The sequence below is a fragment of the Alligator mississippiensis genome, chromosome 3 (genome assembly GCF_030867095.1).
Source record: "Alligator mississippiensis isolate rAllMis1 chromosome 3, rAllMis1, whole genome shotgun sequence".
Lineage (NCBI taxonomy): Eukaryota > Metazoa > Chordata > Crocodylia > Alligatoridae > Alligator > Alligator mississippiensis.
Window position 1 is genome coordinate 303,292,927 of NC_081826.1, and position 20,819 is coordinate 303,313,745.

General features: G+C 60.0%; 2 protein-coding genes across 2 annotated transcripts; both read left to right on the plus strand.

The window, feature by feature from the left end:
• Positions 1-5,995: 5,995 nt before the first annotated feature.
• LOC102566422 (avidin) lies at positions 5,996-9,403 on the plus strand. Its single transcript, XM_014610348.3, has 4 exons — positions 5,996-6,152; positions 6,758-6,971; positions 8,388-8,508; positions 8,845-9,403. The coding sequence occupies exons 1-4, from the start codon at positions 6,084-6,086 to the stop codon at positions 8,945-8,947; spliced, it is 507 nt and encodes a 168-aa protein (XP_014465834.1). The 5' UTR covers positions 5,996-6,083; the 3' UTR covers positions 8,948-9,403.
• A 6,674-nt stretch (positions 9,404-16,077) lies between these two features.
• Positions 16,078-17,176, plus strand: LOC102566185 (avidin). The gene is made up of 2 exons (XM_059723566.1): positions 16,078-16,500; positions 17,040-17,176. Exons 1-2 carry the CDS (start codon positions 16,242-16,244, stop codon positions 17,174-17,176), a joined length of 396 nt encoding a protein of 131 aa, XP_059579549.1. The 5' UTR covers positions 16,078-16,241.
• Positions 17,177-20,819: the final 3,643 nt, after the last annotated feature.

Below are 20,819 nucleotides of genomic sequence, written 5' to 3' on the forward strand. Positions count from 1 at the left end.
AGAAAGCTGGTGCCCGCTGCCCAGGTTCTGGACCCACTCCTCTACCCAGTGCTCAGACCAGCACCCCTCTGATGCGTCGGCCAGCATTGCAATCACCGCACCCGGGTCTGCATTCTCCAGCGACGAGGAGGTACGTGAGGCTCGGAGGAAGAGAATAGAGCTCCATGGCCAGGCTTGAAATCTGCATTTAGGTGCATAACGGGAAGTAGTCTTCCACCCTAAGGAAGCTAGCTGAGGAGGTTGGCTGGGTTTGAGACCTAAAGGATTTTGACACAGAAGCAGTACAGAATGACTTTAAGGAAGAAGGGCAGATGCTGTCCAGCATCCACAGCTTTTGTCCTGAGTAAGAGGGGAGACTTGGGAGGGAAGGGTTATGGAGCTGCACAGATGAGCGAGCACCCTAAACAGGACGTTAAGAGCAAGCTGAGGGGTACAAGCAACAGAAAAAGACACTGAGCAGTGAGGAGAGATCTTCAGTAGTCAAAGAGCGGAAGTAAAATGAGAACAGCCAAGTCTCATCTGAGTCAGACCTCGTAAAGGCAAATAAAACCAATAGAAAAAGGATCTGGTCCTATAAATGCAAAAAGACTCCAGAGGGAGGAAGTGGGGCTGCCCTCCACTGAAGGTGGGGTGGAGACTATGGATAATGTGGGAATGCCCCAGGGCTGAAGAGTGCTTTGCCTCTATCTTCAGTAAGGACAAAGACATAATCCAGGATAAGGTTTGAGCACCACCTGGCTGTGAGGACGTGGTTATGGGTTTACCACATCTGAGGTACTGTGACAGAGTCAAGGAGGACCTGGGCAGTATCCATCCCAAACACCAGAAGAACTGCCACGTGAAGGAGAAGATCCTTTACCAGGGATCTTCAGAGTCTGTCAGCTGGAGGATAGCACCCTATGTGAATGGAGCGTTGCAAATACAGTGCCTATCCTCAACAAAGTTAAAAAGGGGGACCCAAGCAATCACAGGCCCATTTTTTTTGACAGGTCTGTAGTACGTAAGGTCATAGAACAGATGGTGAAGAGCAGAATAAGTGCAGATGTGGAGGCAAACAGAAAAGGAGACAGTGCAGAGCAACGTTATCCAAGTAAGATCATGTCAAGCCAATCTGGTATCTCCTTATGACAGGATAAGTGACCTTTTCGACAAGAACAATTCAATTTTATTAAGATTTTTGCCACTGTCCCTCCTGAGAAACTATTCCCTGAACTGGAGAGGGCGGAGATCAGTTATTCCTGTAAGATGCATAAAGAGCTGGCAAAAGGGTCATGTTGAAAGGCGAGCAGCATTTGGTTGGGAAGCAGGTATCAGTTGTGTTCTCTAGGACCCATCTTCTTTAACGGTGCCTTTCTGACCTTGATAGGTGTATGCTTATGAAATTAGTGATAACCTAAGGCTAGCGGGAAATTGCTAATAATGAGGAGGATTGGATTATAATACAGGAAGAGTTACCTAACCCTGTGAAGTGGAGCAATAGAAACGGTGCAAAGTTTATGTAATGAAGTGCAAAGCAGTGGTTTCATCTACCAGGGTCTTAGAAACCTCCAAGGATGCAGATTCCACCTGTTCCAGTGCTTCACCACCCTCCTCATAAGAAAGTTTTTTCTAATATCCAATGTAAACCTCCCTTGCTGCAGCTTGAGCCCATTGCTCCCTAAGCTGCCATCTGCCCCCACTGAGACCAGCCCAGCTCCATCCTCTTTGCAGCCCCCCGGCAGGGAGTCGAAGGCTGCTGTTCAATCCCCCTCGGTCTTCTCTTCTGCAAAGTCAATCAGCCCAGGTCCCCCAGCCTCTCCTCACAAGTCATGTGCCCCAACCCCTAAACCATTTTCATTGACCTTCAGTGGACTGTCTCCAAAGTGTCTGCATCCTTTCTGTAGTGGGGGGCCCACAGCTGGACACAGGACTCCAGATGTGGCCACACCAGTGCTGCATAGAGGGGAAAATTGCTTCCTTCAATCTGTTGGCAACACTCCTACCAATGCAGCCAGTATGCCATTAGCCTTCTTGGCAAAAAGGCAGGGGCCCCTGCAGGCGGTCACCACTTGCCACCCCGCCACCGACACAGCTGGTGGCGTCTGCAGACAGTCCGTGATCCCCGCTGGCCACCACCAATGGTGCCACCGGTGGATGTGGGTGGTCACCAACCCTCGGTTGGCACTTGCTACCCCCCGCCCCCCACCGACAGCACCGGTGCCGTCTGCCGGAGCTCCCCCGCTTACTGCTGCTGCGCTCCTGCTGCTCCCGCTGCCGTGCCCCCCCAGCCACCAGGAGCACACGCCGTTCGTGCAACAAGGGCACACGGCTGGCTCATGTTCAGCTTAGTAACCCCCAGGACCTTTTCTGCAGAGCTGCTGCCCAGCCAGTCAGCCCCAGCCTGCACCAGTGCATAAGACTGTTCGTCCTAAGTTGAGGACTTTGCATTTATCCTTCTTGAACTTCATGAGATTAAAGCAAAGGTGCTTTTTATTTTATTTTATTTTATTTTATTTTATTTTATTTTATTTTAAGTTGTTCTTTATTATGTGCTTAAAGGAAGCTATTTTACCTATTATCCACATTTGGGAAGCTCATTTTTTTCAAAAGAATTCTGTTAAATGAACAGAGACCCTTCAAAGTATAGCCATGCCCTTTGACAAATAACATGAATTAAATGTTTAGTTATCTGATAGGTTTGAAGCTTGGCGTCATTGAGAAGGTTCCTGTTTAGTCTCTTGCTGCCCTTCCAGATGGGCCTTTGCACTCGGACAGTCTGGCAGGGGTGGACGGATGGGTCGTGGGAGGGGGCCATGGCCCCCAGGTGCCGGCTTCGGGGGTGCTGGCCAGGTCCTTTGGAGTTCTTATCAGGTGACGTGACTTGTGGGGAGCGCAAATGCAAGCACTGGCCTCCGGGCCACGGTTCATCACTGCAGTCTGGTCTTGTGCCCACAGTATTGTCTTTTGTTTCAAGACACAGAGGCTGCATCTACACAAGGTGCTTACTGCGCAATAGGTCGTTACTACTGCGCGGCAGTGTTGCAGGGCACGAACCATGACACAACGCTAGTGCACAATAATAACGAGCTGTTGTGCAGGGAGTCCCCTGTGCAGGAACTTGCTCGTGCAAGTACTACATGACTGTGCAGTAGCAACTGCGCAATCAGCATCTCGCGTAGACACAGCCAGAGCGACCCAGTCTGGAGAAGGGATAAACAGCACAGCTGTGAAATAAAAAACACTGTGTACAGGGTCTGGCTATCAGGGTCCATTCGGGCTGCCTTTCAGGGCCAGGAGTGAATCTCTTCCCTTGGTGAACGCTGCCGGCACCTGGGCCGGGGGCTTTGCGGTCCTTGAAAGGCCACGCTCAGGCTGGGTTTGTAGCCGGGGGCACTGCTGCTCCTGCTGGTTCTTGGAAAACGCAGTCTCCTGGCTATAGGGTCTGAGTCGTGCCTTCAGGGTCAGACCCAGTGCCACACTGGGGCCAGAGAGAACATGTCCCCTAGATCAGATTAGCACAGACTGGGGCGGAGCAGCACGGGCAGGGCCTCTCCTTGGATGACCTGCACACAGGCTACCCCGCCGCCCTGTCCGCGCCATAGCAGGACGCTGGCAGTGCCTGCCTCCCCCCGTTTCCCTGTGCCACACCGGGGCTCCTGGGGCTCCTCGTACTGAGCCTTGCAGCTGTGCATGACCCCGTGACGTGGCGCATCTGCCCGCATGGGTCTGTCTGGCTCGGGCTTTCCCTGTCCTGGCAGCGTCAGCAGGGACACAGGAAAGGCTCTGAGCAGACGGACCAGGCTTCACCCACCTGTAAAGCACAGACCAACAGCACAAGCCAGCGCCTCCCGGTCTGTGCTTGGCGGGATGCGGTGACCCGGGGTCCGTCCCAGCCGGGGGGCTCCAGGGGAACATGCTGCCTCTCTGGGGCTGAGCAGACGGGCCGGGCTGAACCGGATGCAAATGCCACCCAGGGAAGAGCTCGCAGGGGCTCACTGGATCCAGGGGTCACACGTGCAAACAAGTGCTGATTTCAGGTGTGGTCATAGGAGCTCAGGTATAGAAATGACTGATGGGGAGGTACTGGAGGCCCTGTCAAGACACTCCAGAAGGCTAGACTTTGTTTTCTTAATCTGAATGAGAGATGCGTCTTAATTGTAATGACTCCAGGGCTAGTGACACAATCTCTGTTGCCTATTTTGACCATTTTTTGTTTTGTAAACTAAATATATAACCCAGCACATTAGTTCACATTCCAGTAAAGGGGCACTTGTTTTTGCTTTGACATTAAGCTGAATAACATAGAGCTGGCCCCATCAGTGACGTTTCTAGTGACATTTCTAGTCTCTCTTTAACTGAAGAAAAATGTGTGTCATGCTCCACGTGAGGATGCATCACACTGTCTGCACCCCCTTTTTAAAGCCCTCGGTCCGCCCGTGGTAAGGGGGTCAATGGTGCTGTACCCTGCCAGGTGGAAGCCACAATGCCACAGGGCTCTGCCCCTTCCTCATCCCATCCTCGCCCTCATCAGGGAGGATGGTAAACGGTATCAGACCCACGACTGATCCTGGGGAGCTCTTGGCTTGACACAAAGCCACTGATGACTGTGCTTTGAGCACGTTGATCCACCCAGGCATGCACCCACTCAGTGGTAGTCTCTTTCTATGTCCTGTTTCTTAAGCCGCCTGATGAGAGCGTCCAGGGAGATGGGGTCGGGGCCTTTCTGAAGTCGAGGTGCACCACGTCCCCTGTCCGGAGACCCCACAGCTTGTCGTAGCAGGAAATCAGCCATGCCTTGCTCTGGGTGAATCCGCGCCGGCTGCTCCCACCACCTTGCTCTCCTCCAGGTTTCCTGGTACTTACTGTAGCTTCTTGTGGATCTCAGGATCAGAGTGCCTGGCCTGCGGTTCCCCGGATCCTGTGTCTTTCCCTTCCTTGAAGCTGGGCATAACATTTCCCTCTTTCCAGGCCTTGGGGACCTCACTCAGCCTCCGTGGCTCTTGAAGCACCCGTCGCAGCAGCCGAGGGCACCCAGCCCTGCTAGGAAAGCCTTGGGGCATCCTTGCTGCCTCCTGCGCATCTCTGCCAGCCGCTAGCCCCTTCCCAGGGCTCTTCCTTTGCCTGGCTCCATCTCTGCAACCTTAAAGGGGCCCTTTGCCATTGCAGGGGCTTCTGTCCCAGCACTGTCCTGGTGGCTGTGCTGGGCAAGAAGAGGCCTCGGCCGGCCAGCGAGGAAGTCAGTGATGGTATGGGAGGCAGGTCAGTGCAGCCGCGGCCCCCTCCCCGAGGCACGCCCACGTCAGGGAGCAGGTACAGAAGTGGCCGTGAGATTGCAGTGGAGACGCGCTGGAGTAATGCCAGTGTTTGCTGGGTGGGTGCCTGGGGTGGGGGGCTCAGGGCCTCTGCACCCTTCCTGGGGGCCAGGACAAGGCAGCTTGCCTGCGCTGAGTCAAGGGGCTATGGACCCTTGGGCTGCAGCAGCATGAAACCCACCTGAATGTAAGGATGTAGCCCAGCGCGGGCAGGGCCATGGCACCTGTGGGAAGGGGCCTGGGGGCTGGTCTGCTCCACCCCCACAGCATGGGCAGCTGCCAGGGAGCAGGGAGGCCGTGTGCCCTCACCAAGCCGGGCACAAGGGGCCACAGCCCTCCTGTCACAGGCACGAGAGGTGTGACCCCAGCTTGGGCGCACCAGCTAGTACTGGGGTGCCGCACGCTCCAACCACCTGCGGCCCACGGCTGCAGGGCCAGAGCCTTGTCGTAGCTGCAGCTGTCCAAGGAGTAGCAGGAAGCCAGGGGTTTGCTTGGTGATGTCTCGCTGTGCAGCTGGGAGAAGCCGGACCAGCTCCAGGGCGCACAGCCCCTTCCTCTCGCTGTTGACACGGGACACTGAGCCCACACTCCATGCAGCGCTGCTGGGTCTCCTGGCCCTTTCCTCTCCCCACACCCCAGCTGCAGGTATCAAATACCCATCGCGACATCGACACCATCCGTCAGTTCTGAGAACTGCGGGGAACGCAGGCTCAGCCCCACTCAGGTTACAGCCAGTCGCAGCCCTATTTAGACGGGCTGCGTGCAGAGCCCTGGGCACAGGCACCGGGTGCAATGGGGAACAGCGGCCTGGCTCTCCTCGCCCTGGCGTTGGTGACCCTCGGCACCACGGCACACAGAAAGGTACTGGCGCAGCACGGGAACTGGAAAGATGCAGGGGAGCCATCCAGGGCTGGTGCAGGGCCAGGCCACTACGTCCTGCCCCCTCCAGTGCCCTGTCTCCCGTGGCGGGCAGCCAGTGCCCCCCACACGCACCCTCTGAGCCCCAGGGGGATGGGGCCACTGGCACCATCGTCACGAGGACAGGGGCAGCAAGGCAGGCGCCAACCCCCTCCAGCTGCATTTCTTCCCATGGATTCTGCCCTGAGGAAGCTCAGACTCGGGTCCCCCATGCTAAGGCTGCTCCGCTCCTGGATGCAGCGAAAGGGGAGCGATGCTGGCTCCCCACAGAGGTGCGAGCTGGCCTGGAGTGCCCGCAGCCCCGGGGTGGGGGAGCCAGGGCAGGTCTCAGATGGACGCGGGGCAGCACCCGCTCCCCATCAGGCCAGCCCTGGCCTTGCCACCTCTGCACCTGGCAGAGCAGGAACCCGTGGGCCAGAGGGCGGACAGCACTGCTGCCCCGGGGCCCTGGCGCCCGGCGCTTGCCTCCTGCCCCGGACCCAGCAGCGTCAGCCCCTGCAGAGCTGCATGTGAGGCACCGCCCCAGCTGACCGCTTCTGCCCCTCCAGTGCCAGCTGCCAGGGCTGTGGCAGAACGAGCTGGGCTCCCTGATGGAAATCCACGAACGGAGCAAGGACCAAGAGCTCGTGGGCAGGTACCTCACTGGCGTGACGGCCACGACCAACTGCATCCAACAGGTGCTCCTGCAGGGCTCCTGGCACGGCCCGGCGCGAAGGGTGCTCCCTACCTTCGGCTTCATCGTCACCTGGGAGAAGTTCTCGAGTAGGTGCCGCGCGCCGCGGGGGTGTGGGAGGCTGGCACTGGCACTGGCACGCAGGGATCCAGCGCGTGCTCCCGGCTTCGGCTTTGCCCATGCTTGTGCTGGAGGCGGTGACACGGGCAGCGAACACGGGTGATGCTGGTGGCACCATTCCCGGGCACAGGGCAGCCCTGTGGGAACCGTGGAGAAGTCGGGTTTCCTTTTCGGAAACAGTCTTCCTGGCCTGGGGGAGGTGTGGGCTGGTGGCGGGTCTGTGGGGTGATGGGCCCCGGTTTGTGCCTGCAGCAGGTTGGAGCCAGCAGTTGTTCGAGGCTGTGATGCGACCAGCTCCCCTCCGTCTCGCTTGGACCGAGGGGGGCAATGGGCAGGTCTGGGAGGCAGAGAGGAGGTGGCAGAGCCCAGGCCTGGACGTGGCTTGTCTGTGGGGTCTGGAGAGGCTGCAGGGGAGGATGGTGCAGGGGATTTGGGAACGGCCTGGAGGTGTGAGGACTCCAAGCTGCCTCCTTCCGCCCTGCGTTGCCTCCCACGTGGCCAGGCACATCCACGTGGCAGGCGCTGCAGTTATGGCAGTGTGCACGGCCCCAGTAAGGGGATGCCATGGGCGGCAAAGCCCATCTTCGGGCAGGCAGCGCAGCTGCCGGGGCTGCACAAGCTGCAGGCAGGCGTCTCCCAGCCTCTGTGCCCCGAGCGCAGGGCCAGTGCACTGACAGTCCCGGGGCCTCGCAGAGAGAGGTGCTGCCAGGAGCAGCAAGTGGCTCTTGGTGAGGCCGTGGCAGGAGCACGGTGCCCTCCCTCTGCGGGCACGTGGCATCCTCACAGTGCACGATCCCTCTGACAGCCCCGGGCTGCTCCCGGAGGCCCCTGCACCAGGTTCAGCAACAGGAGCCTGTCTGCTGGCCGCAGGCTCCGGGCAGGGCTCCGCTCTCGTGTCGGGTAGACCAGGGTAAGCTTGGGGCTGTTTGGCAGAGGTAGCTAAGGGTGTGCCAGGCCAGTAGTGCCCAGCAGCTGGGCTGAGGGAGATGGGGGATGAGGAACTGGGACCGAGCCAGGCAATGTTACAGGCGAGAGCACTGCGGGATGAGGGCGAAGGTGGCACCAGGGGTGGGAAGCGCGTTCGGTTCCAAACCGGCCACGTCTGATTGAAAGAGGAGCTCTGCTGCCCAGGCAAGCGCTACAGCTGCTGCATTGCACCGTCGACTGACAGAAGGAGCAGTTTACCCCAGACCCCGCTGCTCCCCGTGGGGGTGACCCCGCTCCTCCCCTTCCTGACCCAGTCTCGGCCTGTGGGATGGGGTCCCTACAGTGAGCGTCGTGTCTGGCGCTGGGACCTAGATCTCCACCAGGCTCAGGCCATTCAGTTGCTTGTGGTTTTGGCCAAATCCACTTGCTTCAGTCTGACGCTGGGTTGATTCCCCCAGACTCGACCACTGCCTTCGTGGGCCAGTGCTTCATGGACGAGAGTGGGCAGGAGACACTGAGAACCACGTGGTTGCTGTGGGAGGAGGTCGAATCTCCAAAGGACGACTGGAAAGCAATTAGGTGAGACCCTAAGATCCCCTGCCCACAGGAGCAGCCCCTGGCCTGCGGGAGCCCTGCATGGGGCCGTCCCACAGGTGCTCAGGGCAGCAGAGATGGCTCGCCGGACACCGAGGAGGTGACGCACCCCCGTGGCCCGGTGCTGCCGGGCCCTGAGTCACGGACGGGAGTAGCCCGGGATGGAGAAACCGAAGAGGGTTTGTGGCGTGCCTGGGACAGGCAGGAGCAGCGTGTGCAGCCTCCGCACGGGGTCTGGGCTGCCCCTCAAGGTCCCTGTGGCCCCGAGCCGTAAGGCCTCGGTCCGTGCCTGGCCAGCGGCTCCTCTGTGCTTCCCCACAGGGTCGGCACCAACGTCTTCACCCGCAGACCGAATCCAGGCCCGGGCCACATCCTGGACATCATGACTCCGTCCTGCGAGTTGCCCCCCTCCGAGGCGCAGTGAACGCGCTCCTGCTCTCAACCTGGAGCCGCCCGGCATCTCCTGCGTCCTCGTCTCCATCACGCAGGGGCTGCTGCCGGCCACAGCCACCTCCTCTCCTCTGCGCCCCGCTCGCTGCGACCCCTTCCCCGACTCACCGCCGCGCCCACGTCTGCGTCTCCCCAGGACAGCTCCAGCTCTGGCCGCAGACGCGTCTGCTGTCACTGCTGCTCTGGGCTCTTGGGCTTGAGCTCCTGCTGAGCCCCGGCTTTCCCCTCCCTGGACTCTCCCCCGTGAGCCAGGCCCTTCCTGGGACAGCCACGGGCTGGCTCCCATCCTCAGCCTGTCCCCGACGGCAGAGACCAGCCCAGCTCCCTCGTCCTCCCCGTGGGTGCTCGGGGCTCTGTTCTGCTGACCTCGCGTCGGCCCTGCCTGCGCCATCCTGCACGGTGCCAAGTAAATGGGTTTTCTAGTGGGGGACATCATGTGTGTGATTTTAAAGGGTTCCTTATCTAGGAGCTCAGGCCTTCGTGGCACCGGATCGATGCTGCAATCGGGACGGTCCAGGAAACGTGTGAGGGACGAGAGCTGGTGTGAATCGGGAGGCCCTTAGAGGAGCTCCCGAGTGCTGTGCGTCTGTGCACGGGTCACTGGGCAGGGCCCCGGTGTCGCCCTGCTGCAAGCAAGACCCCCATCCTCCTTCTCACCGGGCCTCCAGCAAGTTGGTCACATCCGCAGCCCCTGCTGTCCGACTGCGCTGCAGGGTCCTGTCCTCACCCCGTCATCCCCTTCCTGGGGCCGTGGGGGCTCAGCCTAGATGGCCACGCGCCCTGTGAGGCAGCCCAGGGCCCCAGCCCCGTGCTCCTGATGGTGCTGGAGGACTGGGGTGTCCGCTCTCTGGGGCCCTTCCCTGGGGAAGGAAGGACTCTTGCCCAGCCTCTTCGTGTTGGTGAAAGAGCCCTTCTGTCCTGGTGCTTTCTCCCAGCTGGACACGAACCGGTCAGCACTGACCAGTAGTCGTCTCATGGGAGAGCCGGGCCGCTGACCCCAGAGCATGTCTGGCCTGAGCTCACTGCCTGGCTCTCTTCTGCATCCCCTCTGGCCGCCACATCCCTCCTCAAACATGCGCCTGCGCCCCAGGCCTGCACGTGGTACCGCCGTGTCGGTCCTGGCAGCGCTGCCAAGTGCAGCAGAGTCCCTTCTTCGCTGCAGAGGGGCCCTGCATCCACCGTGCCCCTGGGAGCTGCTGTTGCATCGCGAGCGCCTCCACGAGGGATCTGCGCTGCAGGCGCGCGCAGGACAGAGGGGCCCGAGCCAGCCTGGCTCCAGCCACTGCGGCAAAGCAGGGAGCTCCGTGCGTGCCCTCCACACAAAGGGCAGGGAGCCAGACATGCCACGTGCAGACAGCGCCGTCGCTGTGCTCGGTGCTGCGCAACCCTCGTCTGCTCCCTCCCTCCCTCCCACCCTCCGCAGCCGCAGCCCTCGACTCCAGACCAAGAAGTGTCCCGCCAGATTACCATGTTTCTGCAGCTGACTGAGCGTGTCCAGTCCTGCAGACCCTGCGTGTTGCTATGTGAGCAGCCAAGACGTTTTCCCCTCGGGGTCTTTGCTACCTTGGTCCAATAGATTCGTGACCCCACTGCTCCCAGTTGGGAGCAACCCACCCCGGTCCCCCCCACTCCAGGCAGAAGGTCCTGTCTCAGCCGTCCCACCCCATCGTCTGTCTGACCCGCACTCAAGCACCCCTGTTGATGGAGAGTCACGAGTCCTTGCTGACTGCTCCAGAGAAGGGCCTGGGGTCAGCTTGATTCACAGCCTCCAACTCTAGCACCAAAACAATATGTTCCTCCAGGAGACCCTGAGCTGGCAGCTGCCCCTGGGTCCAGGACCTGGATGGAGATCCACTGCAAGCAGGGGTGAGGCGCTGAGCTGGACAGAGGCTGTTTGCTGGGGGTGCTGGGTGCCGTGTCCTTGTGCATTCAGGAAACGTCCAATTGCTGCAACAGGTGAAAGTGCTGGTGGCGCGAGCTGTACAGGTACGTCCAGGCAGGGCACTTCCTGGGCCAAGGCACGCGGGGAACATGCTTTCCTTAAGGAGCCCGTGGCACTTAGGATCCTGCGGACCGTCCGTGCAGGAAGTGCGGGGAAGGAGCGGTGGAAGAGGAGGGCGCAAGGACTAACCCAGCGGCCAGGGATGGACAGACACTGCCCTGCTATAGCACACACCTCCCCCGCATCTGGCTGGCAAACAGTGGCTGGGCCATATACTGTCACTGGACTGTAGGAAAGGTGGGGTGGGGGGGCATCGTTCGTCTGCAAGAGATGAGGTCCAATTCTGCACTGTGAGCGAACAGCACAGGGGAAATACCATGTGTCTGGGTCCAAGAAAGCAGTTTTCCTTAAGCCTCTGGGGGATAACTGTTCTTCTGGCGTGGTTTAGTACCCGCCGAGGTGCTGGGGCTTAATGCCCATTTTATGGAAATGGGAGGCTCCTCCCTAGCTTGATCCTGTGGCCGTATGGCTGAGGGCAAGTGAAACTTGGGGGCATCCGAACTCCAAGTCTCCGGGCTTGGGTGTGCACATAGGATGCCTGCCAAAGACGCTGGAAATATCTGAAGCTCTTGGCGGGGATGGAGGATGTTTGCCTGTTGTAGGGCCACTTGTGGTTCTGGACTGACTCATGGATTTGGACTTGATTTGGCTTGGAACATGAAAAAGTTCTTTTAAAAAAAAAAAAGCATCACTGCTGTGGATCCCCGGCCCCGCAGGCTGGAGCTGCCAAGGTGAGCTAAGTAGGAATGGGGTAGTATCTCTTTAAGCAGGTTGGACCTCTGGGTGCGTGTACACAGTCAGTGAATGCACTTTAGGTAATGACCATTAAATTTAGTACCTCCATTGTGAGGGACTAGAAAAATGTGCATTTCACCTGCTTTAACGCGCATTTGCTAAAGAGCACTTTTTTGTGTGTGATGCTTTAATGGGCATTAAAATAGGCTAATGTGCATTAAAGTGCACATGTAGACACACCCATTGTGGTCTGGTTTAGAAAGCAGTCAGAGTGGCAGTGCGTGTGTGTGTGTGTGTGTATGTGTGTGTGTGTGGCTGAGCTTTGCATGTGGCATGTAATCAGCAGGGATCCTGGTTTTCCGTGATAAAAAAATCACAAATTCTCTGATAAAAAATTGCAAATTCTCTGATAAAAATCCCAAAATCCATAGTTAAAATTAAATGTCCCCCTACAGCCCCACTGGTGTCCCTCACTTCCCCCCATGGCCCTCCAGCCCTGCTTGTGCCCCGCAGCCCTGCTGGAGGGGGCCCCAGCTGCCAGGGCTACGGGGCCAGGGACCCAGGTCCGCAGCATCCTGCGCCCAGCAGAAGGCAGCGGCTGCTGCAGCAGGAGCAGGAGCAGGAGCTCGAGCCGGCTCCCCCCGATGCCTGCCTGCTGCAGGCTTGGGCAGGGTCGGCTCCCAGTGGCAGCATGCAGTCCCGGGGGACGGGGGGACCCACGCCCCCCAGATCTGTGTGGGGGGTGGGGGCAGGGCGGGGGTGTGCTGCCCCCAGGCACACAGAAGAAATGTGGCCAGGGCAGCACGGAGCTTGCAGCAGGGCAGGCAGCTTTCATGCATGGCCCCACTGTGCCCTGCCGCGCCAGCTGCACACGCTGCTCTCCAGAGGGCCTGGGGGAGGGCAGCAGGGTGGGGAGCGCAGCATTCGCGACTCGGGGTTTGCAGCTGGGTAGGGTTGAGGGTTTCCTGCCCCTTTTGCATACAGCTCTTGTAGGCTGGAACTCAGCCAGCCTGCAGAGCTCTTTGCAAAAGGGGGAATCCATGGGTTTCTCTTCTAAAAGGGAAAATCCGCATTTTCTCTGATAAAAATGGGAAATCTGTGGTTTTCTCTGTTTTTCATGGGAAACAGAAATCCCGGATCCCTGGTAATTAGTGAGGTGCATCCAGCCCCCGTGATGTTAGGATCCTTAGGACATCTGCTCACTCCAGCTTATTCAAGGAGGGGTAGTTAGCTGCGCTGGCAGAAGGCAGGGTTGAGATGCACCTTATAGACTGACTAAATCAGAGAGGCATTTGTGAGTCTGAACTCCCGTCGTCATCAGATCCTGTCATCTCTCCTGGCGCACCTCTGCCTTGGTCTGCCAGGAGCGCCTCTACCTGCCTTCTGCCCCTGGCCTGTCCCAGCTAAATGCTTGTGTGACCTATGCCTGAAAACCTCCCTGGATGGGGTTGTGGCAGAAAGCCACCTTTGTTTCTCCCTCAAAACTCTGCTTTGTGACAATTGTGATTAGGATGGGCCCAGCAGAGACACATCCTTACCCTCTCTCTTGCGGTAACCTGAGCTGGATGCATTCCTGAGGGAGGGGGAAACCTGCTCCCGCTGCCTACCTGACAAAAGAGGTGCGGTCCCTCTGGTCACCCGAGTGGGGGAGGGAGAAGCCCCTGCTCCTCAGCCCAGGTGACCAGTGATGCTGTTTAAATTGGTCGGCTAGGTGCCAACACTGCTGGCTTCTCTTGGACTGGGCTGCTGGGTCAGAAAGGCGATATAAAGGGCCTGGTCCAAGGAGAAGGAGGAGAGAAGCCATTTTTCCAGCATGGCACAAGCATCAGGACACAGGGAGAGTCTGATCCATGTGAAACGTTCTCTCTCTCTGGAAATCTCCGAGCCAGATCTCTACCGTCTTCTGAGTGATACTCGTGAGCGTTTCTAGAGAGCTAGTCAGCTCCCAGTGATGCATTTGCGTATCAAACGGCTTCCTCAGCCACACTGTTTTGCTCAGTGGTAATCCTTCGAAAGTGCTCTACCTCCTACCCTATTCTACCCCTTCCCTCTGTAACCAGTACAGTTCTCCTTTGTGACTGGTGTAGGAGACTTATTGAGGGGTGGGTTTAGTTATGCCTAGGAGGCCCCTTGGGTCTGAGGACTGAGGGAGACTATCCTTTTTGGCCCCCGACTTGGGGAGGAGCCCCATGTGCTTGTATTGGGTCGAGTACCCGTAGGACTATTAGGCCTGTGTTTCCCCGAGGACACAGGACCTAGAAGGTCCCCTCTCGGGGTGGCGGCAGCACGTTACCCCCGGACTCTGCGGTGGGGCTCGAAAGGGGGTCTGCCGGGGCTTAGGCGCCCCTGGGGAGACGCGTGGAGCCCGGCAGGTGGACGGGCGTGGGGAGGTGGGGGGCTCGATGCAGGAGCTCCCCCTACTGGCCCGCCACAGGGGTCGCCCCAAGCCCCCAGGTAACCCACTCCAGGGCTCCACTGCTCTCCCAGACAAAAATGATCCATCTTCCTTTTGCTGGTTGCTTCTGGAGCCAAGAGGGACTTCTACCCCTCCCTGCCCCCATCTACTGCTACGTGTATCAGGATCAAAGGGTGTTTGGGGGGATTTTTTGGACTTTTTCAGCAGCTGGGTGTTGGCTGCAGCCTGGGCTGGGGATGGGATGGGGCTGGGCTGTGCCAATGCTCCTGCTGGCACCAACCCCACAGGGTCCTGGCTGGAGGGTCTTGCCCCTGCGCTCAGGCTCAACCCGATGCTGCACTGGGGCAGGAAGGGATTTCCCCCTGCTCAGAATGGTCCACGCTGGAGGGGTTTCACTTTCCTCTGCAACAGGAGCACAGCCCTGCCTGGGGTCTCAGGAGTGTATTAACCCACTTTGCAGCAGCAGGACCCCGTGGCCCCCTGCTTTCCCAGGGGCAGGGGCAGGGGTGATGCCTGGGGCTGTGCCAGGGTGATGGTGTCGTGCTGCTCCAATCTTGGACACAGGGTTTGTTTGGGCTGATCCTGCCTCAGGCTGGGCTTGGATTAGACATGACCCCCCAGGTCCCTACCAGCCCCACAGCTCTAGGAGGCTATGACATGCATCCCCATATGCAATTAGATTTTTTTGCAATAATCTTACACTTGCAGCTCAGTCAACATGTGATTCCCCTGTTGTGCTCAGGTCCTTTTTATGCAGTACTGCCAGCTGTTCCCCACTTCGTGTCTAGTCACTTGACTTTGCACTTGTCTTTACTGAACTTCATCCAGGGTTTCTGAGATTCTTTCTCCAATTTATTCAGGGCCTTGGGAACCCTAGTCCTGTCCTCCCAGACGTCTGCTGCTTCACCCAGCTCTGCTCCGTGTGCACCCTGTTCCACCTGCCACGGTATTCATGAGGGCACTGAGCAGCTCTGGGCCTGAACAGGGCTGAGGCAATGCCTCCCCCCACTTATACATGGGCCACCGATGAGGCTCTGCCAGCACCCTGCTGGCTCCTGGTCGTGGGTATCAAATACCAACAGCAACGTCAACATCACTGGCTCCAGCCCTCCTCGGGTTACAGCCGGCCCTGCCGCTATATAGAGGGGCTGGGCGCAGAGCCCTGGGCACAGGTACCTGGGGGAACTCGCTTGGTGTCTGCACACAGCTCAGAGCAATGGGGAACAGTGGCTTCTCGCTCCTCACCCTGGCATTGGTGACTCTAGCTGCTGCGGCACAGGAAAAGGTGCGGGGGCACGCTGGCGTGGCGTGGCATGGCATGGCGCAGAGTGGAGGGGTCTGTGCTGCCCTGGGCTGGTGTGGGCAGCGCCTGGGGGCTATGCTCACTCTGCACATGTACACGTGGAACTGTGTGGCATGAAGCATGATTGGGGAGGCCGCGTGCCGGGCCTGGTGTCTCAATGCAGAGAGCAGGTGCCAGCACCAGTGGGAGAGCACGAGACCTGAGCCCAGCAACCTGTGTTGGGGCAGCCAGCTCAGAGCCTCCGAGGCAGTGGGGCTCTCGCCACTGAGTGCTGCTACCCTGGAGCCTCCTGGGTGAGCGCAGAGGGGCAGGGAGTGCAGTCCAGCAGCGAAGCTTTGGCACAATCCTCCCAGTGAAGCAGGGGGGTGATGCTTCCCTTGCCTCCTGGGGTGTCTCCGTGGCCCTGGCCAGTACCGGCGGCTGTGCCAGGGGCTCTGGCTCTGTGCACCAGGCTCCTGCAGGTCGTGGAGCCCCTGTGGTGCCAGTGGGAGGGTCCGGCTTTGCCACGTGCTCGGGTCAAACCCATCGCCAAGCCCAGCATTGGACTGATAGGGTCACGGGGCAGGGGTTTCCCTCCCTCTGCCCTGAGGGAGAGGCCGGGTCCCTTCCCAGGGCCATTTCAGCGCCTAATCCAGGGAGTCTCCCAGGGCTGTTGGACTCACTTGCATCGGGTGCTGGTGGCCACGGCAGGAGTGCAGGGCTGGGAGCGAGCTCTGTGCCTCGAGCTCCAGGGCTGGTCTCTCCTGCTCACCCCGTCCCTCCCGTGCCAGTGCGCCCTGTCTGGGACCTGGACCAGTAGTCGGGGCTGCCGGATGCTCATCTTCGAGCTCAAAGATGGGGCCTTCTCTGGCTTGTACCTGCCTCAGAAGGCAATGGTCCCCCACAATGATGTCCTGGCATCGCCACTGCGGGGAGCCCAGCACGACACCAGCTACAAGACCCAGCCCAGCTTTGGCTTCACCGTGCACTGGCATTTCCGAGGTATGGGGCCCAGCTGCCTCTGGGCTGGGGCATGCAGGGCAGGGCGCTGCTGCTGGAGATGGTCCCTTTGCCTGCTCCATACCTGCAAAAGTTCCTCCCTCTGAGCCGGTCAGTCTCCGAGATGCCACCTGCCCTGCAGGGCTGCAGATGGATGCAGCTGCCCCCTCGGCACGCTGCAGCAATGGCTCCTGGCAGGGCAGGGCAGCGTGCCCGGCAGCCCCCACCTCCTCCTGGCCCATCACGCCCGCACATCGGAGGGCATTTTGCAGAAAGTGCTTTCCTTCACGGTCCAGCGGCCAGGCTCCCACATGCCGTGCGTGCAGGTGGCCACATGCAGCTGGGCCATGCCGGCGGAGCAGGGTCTTGTCCCACAACCCTTCCCGGCGGGAGGCCCCGGACGCCCCGTCACCCTTTGCAAGGAAAGTCCCTGGCACTGGGCTCACTGCTGTCCCCACCGGGCCCCGGCCCGGCCCTGCCTGGACGTACCGGAGCCTGGACTCGGGGGCTGCGTGGGGAAGCACGAGCCCCTGGGCACCTGCAGGCTGGGGCTGCGGGGGCTGGGGCAGGGGCTGGTGTCACCCCCCCACACACACACAAAGCCGTGCTGAGGCCTCCGTGCGCCCCGGCAGAGTCCCCGGCAGGAGCGACGACCGCCTTCGTGGGCCAGTGCTTCGTGGACAGTGATGGGGAGGAGACGCTGAGGACCGCGTGGCTGCTGCGAGAGGAGGCTGCTGCCGCCAGAGAAGACTGGAAAGCCACCAGGTGAGATCCCTGCCCAGGCCCCTGGCCCCTGGCCACAGCGCTGCTCGGGGCAGAAAGGCGGGGACTGGGCCCCTGACCCTGGCTGGAACCGGCTCTGGCCTGACCTCCTGGAGCAGGTGTGGTCAGCCGGGTGGCACTGGGCATGGCCACACGCGTGCCCACGCCTCCCCGCCATGGCCATGGGTGCTTGGGGAGCGCAGGCGGCCGTGCCTCCCCGTGCACACGCCAGAAGCACCAACCGCAGCCCCGGCACGGCCCATCACTACGGCACCGTGCCTCCCCGCAGGGTCGGCACCAACGTCTTCACCCGCGTCAAGTGAGGGAAGCCGGGGACCTGAGCAGCGACGGTGCAGGAGTGCTGCAGCCCCGCGGAGCCAGGCTCAGCACCAGGGCTCTGGTCCCCAGATCCTGAGCCTCCCTGAGCCTGTCTCCATGCTGTCGGGGCTGCGCTGGCTGCAGCGTCTCCCTCCTCTCTGCCTCCCCCCAGCACTGCTCCTGCCCCCACGCGCCGTGTCCCCGCGTGGCGATGGCCCCAGCCGCAGACATGTCTCGTGTCACTGTTGCTCCGGGCCCAGGGCTCACACTCCAGCCCGGCCCAGCCCCACCTGCCCCAAGGGTCCCGCATTCCCCCCATAAACCGAGGCTGTTGGGGGTCACCCGGTTTGCTCCTTTCCTCACCTGGCAGCAGAAACATCGCCATTTCTGGGGCTCTTGGCGACATCGGCACCAGGCCTTGAATAAACGCATTCGGGTGAAGCCTCCAGCTGTGCTGTGAGTTCCCCCTACGGCCCCGCTGCACCTTGCCCTCAATGGGGGCCTGGGCTGGGCACGACCATATCCCTGCCCTGGTGAGCGCTGAGCCCAGGCCCTTCCCTTGCCGCACCAGCCCTCTGTTTCTACGGGGAGAGGTGGAAAGGCCGGAGCAGGATCTTCCACAAGCAGCAAGGCCTTGTCCCTGCCGTGGCCACTGGCCCAGGGCCTTGCTCCCTGAGGACCTGCTGCTCCAGGACCTCCACCGGCTCTTCTCCCCCCCTCGAGCCCCGGGGAGGTGCCTGCTTTCCCAGCTGGGGTGCAGCACCCTCCTCCCGCAGCTGCCAAGGCAGTAGCAACAGGATTTGGCCCCTGGCCCGGAGCATCCTCCCAACGCAGTGGGGTCCTGCGACCGACGGCCGGGATGGGACTGTTCGTCCATCCATCCATACGTCCGGGGCCTGCGTGTGCGAGCCCAGCAGCTCTGGCATGTGCTGGGAGCAGGTGCAGCCACCCCCCACGCGAGCACGGGTACAGTCCGTGCTGCAGCCAGGCTCTGTTACCATCTGGCCGCCTGCCCCATTCCAGAACAGGTCACGGTGCCCTGCCAGGGAGCCCAAACCGGAGGCACTGTCCCAGGGGGTCACAGCACAGCCCCCCCAGCACCTGCTTGCACACGTGACCCCTGGAGCCAGGTGAGCCCCTGCGAGCTCTTTCCCGGGGGCATGTGCCTCTGGGCCCCAGAGAGGCAGCACGCTCCCCTGGAGTCCCAGGGCCCGGACAGATCACAGTCGTGCCAGTGGCTCTGCTATGACACCAGCTAATTCCTTAAGTACCCTAGGATGAAGATCATCAGGACCTGTTGACTTAAATACATTCAAACCCTCCAGGTGCTCCTTTACTACGTCAGCACAAACAGTTGGTGGGCTGGTATCTATACTGGTCTTGCCTAAGGTCCCAATGGGATGCATATTTGTATGTGTCCAAGAATACAGATGCAAAGAAATCATTTAGAAGCTCCGCTTTGGCCATCCTATGTTACCAGTTGTCCTAGTTCATCCTGAAGGGGCCCTAAATTACCCCACACCTTTTTGCTTCCTATGTCCTTAAAGAATGGCTTTTTGTTATCCTTGACTTTTGCTGCCAGCCTAAGTTCCATTTTGGCTTTGGCTGTCCTCACTGTTTCCCTGCAAGCTCAAGCCAAACAGGTATACTCCTCCTTGGTGGCAGCCCCTTCTTCCACAGCCTATAGGCCTTTTTTTTCCCCTCCAGGCTCTCCTGGATTTCCCTGCTCCACCAAGAGGGGTTTTTTTCTCTTTTACTCCCTTTTATGTGTACTGAGATGGTCCTTTTCTGTGCCTACAGGATTAGTCCGTTAAGAAACGCCCACCCTTCCTGGGCTCCCATGTCCCCAAGGCTTTTACCAGTCAGTCCCTCCCTAACTAATCTTCTGAGCTTGAAGTTGGCCTTCCTGAAGTCTAGCACTTCTGCCCTAATACTTATCTTCCCCACCTTTCTCCTGATAGTGAACCCTATCGATAGGCGGTCACTATCCCCTAGGTTACCTTGCACCTGCAGATCCCCCACAAAGTCGTCCCCTGTGGCCAGTACCAAGTCGAGTAAGGCATCTCCCCTAGTGGGAACATGTACCTCCTGCGATAGGTGAAGGTCCTGTAAGGAGGTTAGAAACTTCTGTGAATGGGCAGACCTGGCTGCCTGTTTGTCCCAGCAGACGTCTGGGAAGTTAAACTCACCCATGACGACCCGATCCTTTGAGCACGCTGCCTCCGAGAGCTGTCTTGGGAATTCTAGATCCGACTCGTCCCCCTGGTGTGGGACAGGGCATGGCCGCAAATCCCTGCAAGCCCCGAGGCCACTCACCCAGGCTACTCCTGAGCCCTGACGCCTGGGGATGCACAGCCCCGAAGTCGGAGCACGGCTGCCAAAGTGTTGAATCCCAGAGCAGGGGGCTGGAGGGAACCCAGACCTCACAGCTACTCCAGTCCAGCCTGAGGCAGGATCTGCACCGTCCAAACCACCGTCTAAACTCATAAAATTGCTACAAACCAGGACACAGCACAGGCATCAACCCTACCCACCCCCCCAGGAAAGCAGTGGGACCCTGCACTCTCCAGGCCTGGTGCTGCTGGGCCAAGCCATGCACCTCTCGGCAGGGGTGGAGGAGCCTGCCCTGGCCCCAGCGGAGGCTGCAGGCACTGGCTCAGCATGTGCAGGGGCTGACCAGCTGTTGCATGTATGTGCATACACATGCCTGAGTGTGCATGCCTGTGGGTACACGCACACAGGGGTGCTGCGGGCTCTGCCGTGTGGGGAGGCAGGCCCAGGGGGAGGTGCAGCAGACAGCTCAGCCCAGGGGAGCAGCCCAAGGCCAGATGGCCACAGTGCAGGGTCCAGGTCCGCTGTGGCAGCAGCCAGAGCTGAGCACCTGCAGCAGTGCTGCCCTGCTCCCCGGTGCCACAGGACCTGCCCCCCCCCACGGTGCCTGCAGGACCTGCTCCTCCTCCCCATCAGCAAGCGTGTCCCTTCTCCCAAGCCAGTAACCCAGGATGGCTGCACAAGGCCTTCTCAACCTGGGCCTCCTTGCCCCTGCTGAGACCAGGTGAGGGAGAGGGGAGGGGGTAGCTTCTCTGGGGCAGGTGAGGGCAGCCGGGCTGCGTTGAGGCTCCTTGGCAAGAGGACAATGCAGTGCACGAGGATGCAAGCTCACAGCATGTGGCCTCCCTCGCATCCTGGGCAGTAGAGGCTGGTGCTGCCTTGGGAGGCCGAGCCTGGCTCATTGGAGGGCCCCAGGGAAGCTGCAGCCTGTTTGGGCCTGGCCCCAGGGTTGCTGCTGCTCCTCCCAGGCGACAGCTCTGGGACCAAATAAGCCAGGGCAA